Source organism: Odocoileus virginianus, chromosome 28 (assembly GCF_023699985.2).
Source record: "Odocoileus virginianus isolate 20LAN1187 ecotype Illinois chromosome 28, Ovbor_1.2, whole genome shotgun sequence".
NCBI lineage: Eukaryota > Metazoa > Chordata > Mammalia > Artiodactyla > Cervidae > Odocoileus > Odocoileus virginianus.
In genome coordinates, this window is record NC_069701.1 from 37,951,852 (window position 1) to 37,965,789 (window position 13,938).

Consider the following 13,938-nt stretch of genomic DNA (forward strand, 5'->3'; position numbering starts at 1 on the left):
AGAACAGCATCGAAACATGTATATTATCTAGGGTGAAACAGATCACCAGCCCAGGTTGGATGCATGAGACAAGTGCTCGGGCCTGGTGCACTGGGAAGACCCACAGGGATCGGGTGGAGAGGGAGGTGGGAGGGGGGACCGGGATGGGGAATACATGTAAATCCATGGCTAATTCATTTCAATGTATGACAAAAACCACTGCAATGTTGTAAAGTAATTAGCCTCCAACTAATAAAAATAAATGAAAAATAAATAAATAAAAATGGTTAAGATGGTAAATTTTATGTGTATCTCAATTCAAAAATTCAACTCAAAAAACACTTAGACACAAATACTTAGAGAGCTGCATTAAGGGAAACTTTAGTCCTAAAATATAAGACTGTTTCACATATCACCTAATTACAAAAGGAAAACAGAATCTTTATAGGGAAATGACCTAGAAGCCATCCCTTTAACCAGTTGATCAAAATGAGTGTCGCCAATAGTTGGGCATCCTGTATCACCTGCCTTGTGATCTGTGACAGATGAACATCAGTTCCACACCTGGTGATGCACCCGGTCAGAGCACATAAACTCTAGGTTATTTTTGCTAAAACTGTTTAACCCAAATCTAAGCATACAAAACAATCACACAAATCCAAGCCCAGGATATTTCTGTAAGAAAACTGGCTTGAACTGTTAAAACGTCCATTTTATGAAAAACAGATCAAAAAGATGTTAAGAAGTCTATTCTAAAGAGAAGCTAAATAGATACAACAACTAAATGTAAAACCTATTTGAAAAAAAAAACACACCTTTTTTTTTTTTATGTACAGAGTCGACTGTGACAGAATGTTATAAACTCGTGGCCCTGTTGAAGGTACTCACTTCATAATTCTTTCACTTTTTCTTCAGGTGTGAAAATTCCCTAACTAGTCTAGGGAAAGGGAGGAGATAAAGCTGAAAATTAATGAGTTAAGGACAAAACCAAACAGGTTAGAAAAAGAACCACAGAATAAACTCAAAGGCAGTATAAGGAGAAATACAGCAAAAGCAGAAATTAATGAAATAGAAAAGAAACTAACAACGAGGAATGACAACAAAAAGTCAGTGCTCAGCAGAGAGTAATAGATGAATTTCTGCCAAGATCGACAAGATTGAAAAAGAAAAAAGCACAAACAAATAATATTAGATATAAAAAAGAGGGATACAACTTTGGATACAGTTAGGATTACAGACTTAAAAGTCAATTAAACTTTGTGCCACAGATGAAATAAGAAATATCACTGACTCAAGAACAGAAACCTGACCAATCCCATTCTCAATAAAAATCTAAAGTTAAAAATCTACCACTGCAAAAATGCCAGCCACAGTTGGCTTTAGAGTTAAAGTTTTACCAAAAATTTTACAAGTGTAAAATTTCAACCTTACACAAACACTTATTTAATGAGAGAGAACACACATATAGAGAACATTCTCCAATTCATTTTATGAGGTTGGCATAACCTTGAAAAAACAAAACCACCCAGACAAGGGAAATACTGGAAAGGCAAAGCTTCAACCATCTCACTTATGAGCCTGGATGCCAAAATCCTCCCAAATATCAGAAGACCAGATCCAGCAATATTCTGAAAATGCATCATGGCTATTTTACTCTAGAAATGCAAGGATGTCTTAATGTGAGAACTGTCAAAAGTATCTCGTGTTTGCAGATGAAAGGAGAAAAACTACAGGGCCAGTTCAGAGTGCCGTGGGTGCTCCTTGGCACAGATATACGGGTGCCTGGATGACAAGAGAGGAAAGTGAGCTGGGCTGCATCGGGGGGCTCCAGTGGGAACGACCTGGCTATAACGGTTGTCCTGAATTGACAGACACATGGAGTCTGACGGGCCCCAAGTCTCAAACCTAACTGCAGCAGGGTCAGGACTGTTTGGCAGTCAGTCACCTGGACTGGCCATGGCATTGGGGAAGAAGGGCTTGGAACACTCAGCTGACCTTGGGAGCTCTATTCATATGTGGTTAGATGCCACAAGGAAGCTGAAAGAATAGAGGTGGAACTCAGCTGTGGAGAATGACAAAGGGGAATGGTATGCAGATTCTACCTCTATCAGAATTCCTAGCTATGACCCACAGGAGCTAAATGGCTAATAAGGGAGGAAGCAGTGGAAGTTAAAAGGTTTCAGGAAGTAAAAAACGAGGTTATGAAGTAGGTCACAGAATCACTGAGGGATGGAGAAAAGTACAAGGCCAAGCTTATAGATATAACACTCCTTCCCCTCAATCACACAAATACACCAGGTAAAGTGGGGAACTGGGAATTCCCTGGTGGTTCACTGGTTAGGACTCTGGGCTCTGTCAAGCCCCCAAGTACAATGCCTGGTCAGGAACTGTAAGATCACACAAGCTGCATGGTGTGGCAGAAAAACAAAAACCCAAAACAAAAAACAAATGTTTGCTGTTTTATCTGCTCTCACCCCTTGTGCCTTTTGGGTAAAAGAACTTCTCTATGCTATGGGAAACATGTCATATGGATCAGGGTGGCTCATCTTGCCTCCTCTTATTCCCCTTACTCAACCTTGGCCACAGTGGTTTGCTCAGGAGGTAAGTGATCTGAGGAAGGCCAGTGAGTCTTCCCTGAAATTCACAGAGCCTGAAGAAATAACGCTATGTAAGGACTGAGTGCTAACTGGAGCTTCCTGAAAAATACACCTGTAGAGACAAAGGAGTTGGGCAATCAAGAGCAGCAGACAATCCAAGATGAATGAGAACCCTGACAAAACCATGCTGGCCGAGGTCAGCTCTGCTCTGGAGACCACAGACCAATGGGCCATTGTTTGTTTCTGCTGGTTTGAACTAGCCTTTGTCACTTTTAAGACAGACAGTACCAAATGATACATACTATATATGACCTTTTGCCCCCTCAAAACTTAAATATACATAAAATATATGATTCTAAAAATATATAAATTACCAAAGTTGACTCAAGGATAGAAAACTTGAGTTCCGCAGGGGACTTCCCTGGCAGTCCAGTGGTTAAGACTTCACCTTCCAATGCAGGGGGTGTGGGACCAAGACCTGGTTGGGAAGGTTAAGATTCCACATGCCTCATGGCCCAAACACCAAAGCATAAAACAAAACAATACTGAAACAGATTCAATAAAGACTATTTAAAAAAAAAAAACTAAGCAGGAAATTCCCGGTGATTCACCAGTTAGGACTCTGCGTTCTTTGCCAAGGGCTTCAGTTCAATCTCTGGTTAAGGAATTAAGATCCCGCAAGCTATAAGGCATGGACAGAACAAAAACCAACACAAACTAAGCAGAGTTACATCAGAATTCAAGGATGGTTCAACACCGATGTAAATCAGTGCAATCATTAAAAACAAATCTTTTGACTATTTCAATGGATACCAAAAATTTGTCAATGTGGAATAAAGGGAAAAAACATTATGTTGGGTACAGAAGGAAACCTTTTCAGCCTAATGAAGTTTACCTACCAGAATGCTAAAGCAAGAATAATATTTCATTGTGAAACCTGAGAACCATTCTAAGAGAAACAAAGGTGTCATTTGACATTATACTGGAGGTCCTGCCCTCTGTAATTCATAAAGAAAAGGGTGTAAAGAATATGGTAAAACTGACTCTAGCAGGATATGATTTGACTTTCTACCCACAAAGCCAACAGAATCAACTGAACAACTATTAGAAGTAATGAGAATTCAATTAGATCAAATAGGCAGGAGCACAGAAATGGACAGCTTTCCAACATGCCACTGATGGTCGGAAGTGTAATTTCAAAAGAGCCCATTCATAACAACAAATAGCTAAATCAGAATTCTTAAGGCTACATTGAACTAGAAACAACAAAGACCCACATGAGAACTACATCTTAGAAAAGAATACACATAATTCATTTCTGGATAGAAGATCAGAAACTGTTGAGTATGACTCCTCTCCAAATCAAACTATGAGATTTAAAACCATGCCAATGGTAGCACAGGGAACTATATCCAATATTCTGGGATAAACCATAATGGAAAAGAATATTTTAAAAAGAACAACTATATATGTAAAGCTGAGTCACTCTGCTGTACGGCAGAGATTGGCACAACACTGTAAATCGATTATGCTTCAAGAAAAAAACCCACGCCAATGGAAATCTTAATAGACCTTTTAAATGAAAATTGCCAAGTTCATTCTAAAGTTCTCACATAAAAGAAAATATGAAAATTTCAAGGAACAGTGGGGCAACAGTGAAGGAGAATGAAATACCAACCATGTCATAACATATGGCATATGAACAAAGATCAACAAGCCAGATTTCAGAGAGATTCATAAAAATGTGGAAATTTCATTTATTTTAAAAAGGTACTTTAAATCAGTGAGGAAAGAATGAGCCACTAGATTAATGGTACAGGGACAAGTGGCTATCCCTTAAAGGGAAAAAAAATTAGTCATCTCCCATAAAAAATAAACTTCAGATGAGTTAAAAATATACCCACATATATACATCTTTAACTCACCTGGTAAATTTTTTGCATATAAATGTACATACATTTCTATACATGCGTATATACACATGTACATACATACAAGTATGTGTATACATGTAACACTATACTGAACAAATACAAAAGAGTGAATGAGGAGCAAGTAAATGAAACGGTAGCTGGAGAGGGTGTGAGATCATTGACAGGTTTTTCTGATTGTTTTTCAGATGGGAGATTCTATCATACTTTTGATGCTAACACATCCAGTAAAGAGGATGATAAAACCAAAACTGACACAAAGTCCTGTAGCAGAAATAGGCTCCAAAGTACAAGAGGAAAGGCTTAAGTCCCACTGGGTTAGTGGGCGGTAAAACGACAGGAGGATCAGTGAGCACCATCTAGGGCAGGTAACAGGTGAGAGTTCCCTCCGATGGCTACTATTTCTTTATGAATAATGAGCTGCTGTGTGTAATTAGCAGAAGGGGAAGTTAGTCAAAAAGTTTTCAAATACAGCATCCTAGGGTAGATCTGCTAGGCAGGGCTGAGTGGCCATCTGAGACTTGTAATTTTCAGGTAAAACTAGTGAGCCAGGTTGGCTGCTTTCTCTAATAGTTCCTTGCGCACAGCCACAGAGGTGCACGACTGGGTTGACCATGGTCAGATTTGTCTAGATGAACATGATGGAGGCAGAAAGGAAGTACAGGGTGTAGACTGTGGAACTGATGCTGCGTGAAGAAGGAAATGAAGATAGGAGCATGATGGTGAGAATGCGGCACGGCTGGAGGATGAAGATAAAGGATTTCTTCCGGGGGTAGGGGGAAAGCATTTCTGTGGGAGGAGGGGGAGTAGTTGAGTGAGTAAGCCTGGAGGTAGTGATTATACAGGTATCTGAATTCCAACGGTGCTGCAGTTTCTAGTGATGTTAGGGGCAGAGAGTGACTAGGGATACAGGCAACAGACCTGGAATAGAAGGGCCCCAGTGATGGGGGCATCAAGGACTTAAGAGGTCACAGCATTGAACGGGCCCATCCATGGATGCAGACAACAATAACGGATGCAGGGGAGGAAGACTCTGAGCCAGGAGGTAAACTTCAACATCTGAGCACTGACTACAAGGTCAATGCCAGCAATGAAGAGGGAGAATGTACAGTCAGAAGTGAAAAGCTTCAAAGGAGAAGTGAAATGATGTGGGTGGCTGAAGAGTGACGGTCTGAGCAGCCACAAAGAGGACACCGACCAGGGGACGTACACGCAGCGTCACGGTGGGTACTCCTGTGGTCACAGGTGATGAAAAAGACGGGAACAGTGGCTCACGAAGCACCATGAGATTCACCCTGAGTGTCTCACAGAGGCAGGCGGGCACCGAGTCCCACTGTGACCCTACGCGCCTGAGTCAGCATTAACTGCAAGCGGGTGATGAAGTGGGAATGCGCCCATGCATTAACTACATGCAAGCAAGCACACAGGGCCTGGCACTGACCTAAGTGCTGGACGAGACAGAGAGAAACTAGGAAAGATTCCAGAAATTCCCCATTTCCTGCCCACTCAGCCCACCTGCCCATGAGGCCACCACCGAGGAGCAGTGTGTCATCTTATCTACATCTCCCTCCTTCCTCCAAAGAGCCACTCCAACACCAGCATGAGTCAGCACCCACCAGGGGTTTAATTCTCCTATGTCAGAAGGTCAGTTCAGAGAGGGGCCTGCCTCGTCCCCATCCAGGGGGAAAGATCCGCAGAGCCCCCTGGGAATGTCCATGCTCAGAGGAGCCCAGGACTAGTCTCTGAGCAAGAGAAGTGGGTCCTGGGGTCTCAGGTCGCCTCCTCCTCTTCACTCTCCTCCTCGCTCTCATGATACTGTCTGCGGTTGGTGTTAACAAAAAGGTCAGAATCGTCTTCAGAGCTGGACTCTTCTCCTGACGACTGTGGCTCAGCTGGGAGCTCTGGCTGAGTCTGTCTGCACGGTGGATATGGAGAGAGTTAGCCCAGTGCCTTCTGAGAAGACCTGCAAACAAGGAGCCTCACAAAGAGGACCATATGGCCAAGCAGTCAGGGCTCGGTGAGCCAGACAGGGAAAGAACTGCAGGAAAACTGGGCCAAGGAACACTGGCAAAACACTACCTCCCCACACCCATCTCATAAATTCATTAGAACTGCTGATTTTAACAGTAATGATTCTACTATGACCAACTAACACTCAGTGAACTCACACTGCTTACCAGGTACTATACTAAGCAATTTTATAAGCATCAGTCTCTTTAATCCCTACAGACCTCCCAATTTATAGCTGATGAAATCCGAGCCTAAGAGCTTAACCTGCTTAAAGTCACCTGTTTGTAACTTGCAAAGCCCAGACTTTAACCCAGGAGATCTGATTTTCAAGCCATACTCATGACCACATATTCAGGCACTCTCACCAGGGACCTGATATACAAAGAAAGGAAAACTATATTTCCCCTCAAGGTACCAAGGTCTGAATCCCCATTTTCTGTCTTCCTTATCCCAAGACTTGTGTCTCACCTGTTCCTATTGTTGGGTTTCTCAGCCACTTCGGAGAAGGCCTCGGGCCTATGCCAAGAGAAAAGCCAAGGTCACAAAGGACAGAGAAACCCTCTCAGCAAAAGAGCTGTTGCCAGCTGTTCCTGCCTGAAATGCCACGACCTTCCCTCCCCTAAGCCCACAGGTATGAATGAAATCCCCAGAGAAGTGGGGCCACCAATGACCATGAGGACCACCTACCAGTGCCCATCCTTCTGCAGAGAGCGCACGTGGTCTTTGCAGAGCACAAAGGAGATCTCAGCCTTCACCTTCTCTCCTTCTTCAATAGGGTCAACGATGAGAAAGTCCCCTGCAAGGGGAGGAGAGAAAATCACAGTGGGTCCTGCTTGTGGTGGGGGAAGCCAAGGCCACAGGAAACAGTTCAGTCTCCCAAAAAGCTGCCTCTCTCACCTCTCTTGATCCAGATGTTCTTGCGGTACTTGGAGGGCATGCTCACCAAGAAGCGCTGCCCCTGGGCTGTCTCCACCTCATGTAGATTGTTCCCTGGGGTCCTGAGGACCTGGTCCAGGAGAGACCAAGAGCCAATCAGCTTCATCAGCCTGTTCCAACACCTGCTGAGCTGTACAGCACCTTGTCCCAACCCCAGGGGCCTAAGAGGGATGGAGGGGTGGGGGAGGCAGAGCAGACGGTCCCTGATGCCACTCACCCTCACGATCTGCTGCTGGTCAGAGGGCACCATGTGCTCCCCCAGCACCTCCTTCACCACATGTTTCCTCTTGGTGGCCTGAGACATGGTGGGCCCTGTCCCAGGGAGGTGAGGGATGCAGAGACTCTCAACTCTTCCTCCTGAGTGTTTTAGATGGTAGGCTGAGAAGCCAAGACTCTTTTGAAGATGAGGACGGGCCTTTTACCGAGGAGTAACACAATGTCCTGGGGAAGAACTTGGGCTCTGAAATCCAATTGACTGGACTCAAATCCCACCTTGGTTATTTCCTGGCTTTTCAATTTCTCTAGACTTCAGAGAACTAACCCAGAGCATTAGTACTAGAACAAAATAATCATAAGCAAAGCAGGAAACACAGCATAAGACACATAAAAGTAACTTGTGTTTATCTCTTAAGTACTGGCATAATCATAAAAACTAAATATATGTTTTAGAAAAATAAGCCCTTCTGGGAACCACTTGGGGAAAAAGCAAGGTAAGTCACTTCTTCCTTAACCTGCTTGTACATCTCAGGTGTGACACAACCACACGGATGTTCAGTCTCTCAACAGCCTACAGACACAGACCAGCTAAGACAAGCCAGGTCAGGAATGAGCTAATTTAAGGGCAAGGTAGACTAAATTGATGCTTTTGAACTGTGATGTTGGAGAAGACTCTTGAGAGTCCCGTGGTCTTCAAGGAGATCCAACCAGTCAATCCTAAACGAAATCAGTTTTGAATATTCATTGGAAGGACTGATGCTGAAGCTGAAACTCCAATACTCTGGCCACCTGATGCGAAGAATTGACTCACTGGAAAAGACCCTGATACTGGGAAAAACTGAAGTCAGGAGAAGGGGACGACAGAGGATGAGATGGTTGGATGGCATCACCAACTCAATGGACATGAGTTTGAGCAAGCTCCGGGAGTTGGTGATGGACAGGGAAGCCTGGCGTTCTGCAGTCCATGGGGTCGCAAAGAGTCAGACACGACTGAGCAACTGAACTGAGACCGATTTGATCTTTGGCATCTACTGTTTCTGACCCTGGTACTGCAAGACAACGACTGATGCGTACGCAGAAGACTGTTGTTCACTCGTTAAGTCATGTCCGACTCTTGCGACCCCATGGACTGTAGAACGCCAGGCTTCCCTGTCCTTAACGATCTTCCCGAGTTTGCTCAAAGTCATGATGGTTTCCAAAGGAAACTCCTAAGTGTCATCTCTAGTTGCCGTCCCCTGCCCTCCTCCTTCCCTATCCCGGAGGAAAAATGCTCAGAGGGAAAGATCCAAACTTACTCTCTAGCCTTCGGATCCCACGAGAGCTGCCAGAACGACCCGGTTCTCCAAGCAGGACGCTGAGATCGGCTCGTCCACGACTCACTTCAGAGCTGAGGCAATGAAAGCAGAGAAAAAGGACTCGCCAGTGGTCACGACGGTGGAGTCGGCTTGGACTCAGGTCTCGGGCATATCCGCTTCCCGTCCGACTCTAGCAAGTCCGGCAGTGAGGAGGACAACGCGTGTCGGCCTGAGTCGGACACCGTACTTCAGGCGCTCTCCCGGAAGTCTCCTGGTCACGCCTCTCTCCTTGTCCGTTTCTCTAATTCTTCCCACCACCAGGTCGGCCAAGGTTAAGTGGTTAAGTTCCGCATGCCGTGCAGCAGATAAATAAAGTTTTCTTCTCACAGGTTTCTGTTCCCTGAAGCCGGAAATGCTTCCCAAGAAGCAAGACTACAAAAGGCAGTCCGGCTTCCTGCGAAGCAACCGGAAATGAACACCTAGTAAGGGCGCTCTCGAGGCCCGGGTGGTGTCGCAACTCTATGACTCTAAGCGGCTAGAAGTGCCCAATGTAGGTTTTTGTGTTTTTTTTTTTTTAAGGCGGCCCTTGAGGCGATCCGGAAGCGGAAGTGGAAGAAAGTTCTAGTGGGCTGAGGTAGCGGCGGGAGCAGCCGGCTGGCGGGAGAAGCCGTTACAGAAACGGGAGCTGCGGGTGAGCGCGAGCCGCGGAGCAAGGCTCAGGCTGGAGGCCAGAACGGGCGCGGGGAGGAGGGGGAGGCAGGGAGGAGAGGGGCCGCAGGCGCTGAGAAGGGCCAGACGATGCGCTCCCCGAGAGGGCTCAGCGAGGCGCTGGGAGGGGGCGGGGCGCGGCGCGTTGGGGGCGGGGTCCACGGCGTAGGGCGCGGCGGGAGTCCAGGTGTGGAGCTGACGCGGCTGGCTGGCCGGGTGTGCGTGCTCGGGCTGCGCCTTCGCTCTGTGCGCAGCCTGTGCTGCGGCTGGGTCAGAGAGCCCTTCATTTGCTTTTCGGGCCAAGTGGCCATTCCAGACCCGAGTCAGTGCTGCTTTTGCCCAGCCAAGGTCACAGAGGAGTGACAGCTTCAGGGCGGGCCCTGGGTGCTGACCGACTGTGGAAATCATACCTTTGTCCTGCATGCGCCGCCTGTTAGGGCAAGATAGTTTCTTCTCGGGGGCGGTACCAAAACCCAGCTCCCGCAGGGACTGGGAGAGACTTCGCTCTTAAACAGTAAGGAAAGACTGCTTGGATCTCAGTTTTCTCATCTGTGAAGTGGGGGGAATCGAGAAAGCTCCCTGCTCTGGCATTCTCTTCCTGTGAGATTGCCAGTAGGTTTGAGGGCGTTCCGGGTTTTCAGGCCTAATTTCCCTTTTCTTGGGATTCCCAGATTAAGCTTGATCGAGATGACAACCTCTCAAAAGCACCGAGACTTCGTGGCAGAGCCCATGGGGGAGAAGCCGGTGGGAAGCCTGGCCGGGATTGGCGAAGTCCTGGGCAAGAAACTGGAGGAAAGGGGCTTTGATAAGGTGTGGAGTGGCCGCCTGTAGTTGGGCGGGGGACGGGGCACGACTACAGTATTTGCTGGCAGCTGGGGAATGAGGAGGGTGTGTATATCTGGGGGGGGGGGGGGGTTGTGGACGCTCGTGTGTGGTCTGCAGAGTCAGCCGGGCAGAACCCACCCTGCCTCTTGGGCTCCTGTGTGGGGAGCCACAGGAAAGTGGCCCTTTTTTCCCCCTGTGATGTTTTATTTCTGTTTGCCCTGGGGTCTTAGTTGCAGCATGCAGGATCTTTCATTGTGACTTACAGGCTCCAGAACCCACGGGCTTAGTTGCCCCACAGCAAGTAGGATGTTAGATTCTGGGCCAGAGATTGAACCCACGTCCCCTGAATTGCACGGCAGATTCTTCACCACTGGGCCAGCAGGGAAGTCCCAGGAAGTGGTCGTCTTGTCTGTAGTCCTACAGAGCACTCAGCAGCCCATCTTTTGTTTTGCCCGTTTTGCAGGCCTATGTGGTCCTCGGCCAGTTTCTGGTCCTAAAGAAAGATGAAGACCTCTTCCGGGAATGGCTGAAGGACACATGCGGCGCCAATGCCAAGCAATCCCGGGACTGCTTTGGCTGCCTGCGGGAGTGGTGTGACGCCTTCTTGTGATGCTCTCTGGGGAGCCCCCGATCCCAAGCCCCAGCATTGAGTCTCCAGAGTTTGCAGCCTAGTGAGGACTCCTCCTCCGTCCTCTACAAAGGAAGAGATTGCTGTTGTCGTGCACACTTCCCATGTACTCCAGGGCCTTTGGGGAGTTCTCACCCCTCACCATTTCAACTTTTTTGGAATTCTCACCCTTGCATGCATCTTCCTTCTCCTTTCCCTGCCAGTTTCATGACAATAATTAACAGCTTTTCTGAGTGGATTCCTGGCCCTGTCCCTCACCCCCACCCCCACCTGTGGTCTCTTTTATGCCATTTGGCGGTCTTTTTGGCAGAATAGTCACTGTCCTTGTAAAGTTTTTTAAATCAATAAAGCCAGTGGCCTTCATGACTGGGCTTTGTATGTGGGAAGCATGCGGGCTGGGAGTTGCCTGTTCCTCAGGGACTGACCAGGTTTGCCACACTGCTTATCAGTGCAGACTGAAACTGGCAGCTTCCCTCGCACTCCTGAGGGCGGCCGCCCTGGCGATACGGGCCTTGGGCAGGTGCTTCAGAGTGTCTCAAACCCTCACTAATGTGGGAGAGAGAGCGGGTTGGTTCCTTCCCGGGATCCAGATGTCCGTGTGGTCACCAGCTGGGTTAGTCAGCACCTGGTGGAAAATCCGAGGGAGTCAGAGCAGGAAAAGGGTGGATGGGATGTGGGCTAAGGTCTACCTGCCATTGGTTATGTTCTCTCCTGGCCTCTGTGATGAGTGGGCAGGGCTCATGCAGTCCGCCCTGTTCTCTCAGGGAGGCAGAAAGTGTGAGGGCAACACAACTGGGTGGGCAGGCTTGAGTGAGTTACACTTGTATTTGGTATATTTTCATTTTCTGTTCATTGGACTTAGTATGAACCAGGTTCAGAGCTAAGGTCTGTGCAAACATTTTTTTTTTTCTTTCATAATAAGTAATAGTTTTCCACAGATGAAACTAGAGGCTCAGGCTATGTCCATGGACTTACTACTGGGGAGTAGCCAGACTGGTCCTCAAAACATCACATGGAAACCCATGGACCTGAGAGCCATGGGTGTTCTTTGCTCATGGTGCTTGGTCTCTCTGAGACTCAGTTTCCCCACCTGGAAAATGAAATTGTTGTAAGGATCAGATGCAGTGCTGGTGTTGTTCAGGAGCTACTTGTTTATAGAATTTTCCTCATCCTCAGGGCTTGCTTAAAGTCTGGTGAGGGGAGAAATGACATCATAAATAGAAACATTGGGATAGCATGAGATTTTCTTGATCTCAAAATAGGGAAAGATTAAAAAGGTGATAAATTCAACTCCATCATAGAAATTTTGTTCAAGATAATCAGAGTGAGTGAGGAGCCTAACCCAGGGTGAGAAAGGATCTTTGTGACCCACATAGATGACAAAGGACTCCAGAGCTGCAGTCAAGAGAAAGCAGATGATACAATAGAAAAATGGGTGAAAGACCTGGAGGGCAGCCACAGAAGAATACCTAAGTGGTGAATAAGCATGTCAGAAGGTGTTCGGTCACATTAAGTCATCAGAAACCCAAGTAAGATGCCATTATACACTCAAAGGATTGGCAAATTTTAAGTCAGACAATACTAAGTTCTGATGAAATGAAGCAACAGGAACAGATATCCAACTAGTGGGAGTGTAAATTGGTGTGAACAATTGGGGAAAACAGTTGGGTGTTTGCCAGTAAAACTGAAGACCCACCCTGTGAGCCAGTAGTTCCTTTCCAGGGATGGGACAGGACACAAGGCACACCCGCGTCAACACCTGAGCAGATGTTCACAGCAGCTTTGTTCATTCACAAGGGCTCCCAGCTGGATCCATGTATGAGGATCTTTGCAGAGGCAGTGAAACTAGACGGGGAAAAAATGCTTATTGCAAAAGAAAATGAAGTCACTGAGTTGTGTCCAATTCTTTGTGACCGCAATGGGCTGTAGCCTGCCAGACTGCTCGTCCATGGGACTTCACAGGCAAGGATACTGGAGTGGGTTGCCATTTTATTTTCCAGGGGATCTTCCCGACCCAGGATGGAAACCAGCTCCCGCACTGCAGGCAGACTCTTTACTGTCTGAGCTACCAGGGAAGCTTATTGCAAGAGTCTGGTAAAGCAAGAGAAGTGGGGAGGGGTTTCCTCGGGGAAGGAGACAGGTGTGGTGCATGGGAGCACAGAGGGCTGAGAGTGGCAGTTTCCACTTCTTGACCTGTATGGTGGTGATCCGAGACACTCTGTACTTTTCTGTAAGCTACATCTCAGAACAGTAGAAGATAAAAGGGAGAACAAAAATAAAGACCCCAGGATAGAGCAATTAGGTAATTAGTCAGAAATTACTATGCTTATTAGTAGGGATGAAGGTTCAGTGTAAGCCTGGGTCTTGGAAGTGTGAGAGGCCTCCTGGAAGGTCACCAGATGGCCAGAGCTGGGCCCAGCTCGTGTTACAGGCTGCTTCCTTGAAGGGTGCCAGTCTGAAGCCCAGAAAGGTAACGGGGACTGTCCCTGGAGTTTCAGGCCATACTATGTTTCTAATGTTACTCTGGTTGGGTCCAGGGTCTTCCAGCTGTCCTGACCTCTGATTAATCTTCACCTGCAAAATGATGGTGCTTACTAACTCAGGGTGTTTGTGAAAATAGACCAGCTGGTGAAAAGTCTTTGGAAATTGTTAGGTTGTTGTGCAAAAGATTTGTTGGTGTCAGCACAAAGGAATGACAGGGTAGGGGCAGGTGAGCTGGGGGCACTGGCCCTTGGTGAGTCGAGAGACTGGGCCGTGGCTAGTTTCCCAGGGAGCTGGTGCAGATTAAGTGCGGCTGCAGCTGAGTTCCAAGT

At 47.1% G+C, this 13,938-nt stretch overlaps 2 protein-coding genes across 5 annotated transcripts; one reads left to right on the plus strand and one right to left on the minus strand.

Annotated features, from left to right (window-relative positions):
• Nucleotides 1-6,108: 6,108 nt before the first annotated feature.
• Nucleotides 6,109-9,477, minus strand: EIF1AD (eukaryotic translation initiation factor 1A domain containing). 3 transcript variants are annotated; one of them, XM_020906489.2, is made up of 6 exons: nucleotides 8,965-9,477; nucleotides 7,671-7,810; nucleotides 7,415-7,523; nucleotides 7,205-7,313; nucleotides 6,986-7,033; nucleotides 6,109-6,422 (listed from the first exon to the last, which is right to left on the minus strand). In XM_020906489.2, the coding sequence occupies exons 2-6, from the start codon at nucleotides 7,755-7,757 to the stop codon at nucleotides 6,278-6,280; spliced, it is 498 nt and encodes a 165-aa protein (XP_020762148.2). In that variant the 5' UTR covers nucleotides 7,758-7,810; nucleotides 8,965-9,477; the 3' UTR covers nucleotides 6,109-6,277. The 3 variants fall into 3 exon arrangements, with proteins under 3 accessions (XP_020762148.2, XP_020762145.2, XP_020762146.2); XM_020906486.2 differs by having other exon boundaries at nucleotides 7,671-7,894; nucleotides 8,965-9,476; XM_020906487.2 differs by having other exon boundaries at nucleotides 7,671-7,913; nucleotides 8,965-9,476.
• A 68-nt stretch (nucleotides 9,478-9,545) lies between these two features.
• On the plus strand, nucleotides 9,546-11,488 carry BANF1 (barrier to autointegration nuclear assembly factor 1). Of its 2 annotated transcripts, none has more exons than XM_020906490.2 (3): nucleotides 9,546-9,655; nucleotides 10,344-10,482; nucleotides 10,961-11,488. In XM_020906490.2, the coding sequence occupies exons 2-3, from the start codon at nucleotides 10,360-10,362 to the stop codon at nucleotides 11,105-11,107; spliced, it is 270 nt and encodes an 89-aa protein (XP_020762149.1). In that variant the 5' UTR covers nucleotides 9,546-9,655; nucleotides 10,344-10,359; the 3' UTR covers nucleotides 11,108-11,488. The 2 variants fall into 2 exon arrangements, with proteins under 2 accessions (XP_020762149.1, XP_020762150.1); XM_020906491.2 differs by lacking the exon at nucleotides 9,546-9,655 and adding an exon at nucleotides 10,024-10,186.
• The last annotated feature ends 2,450 nt before the right edge of the window (nucleotides 11,489-13,938 follow it).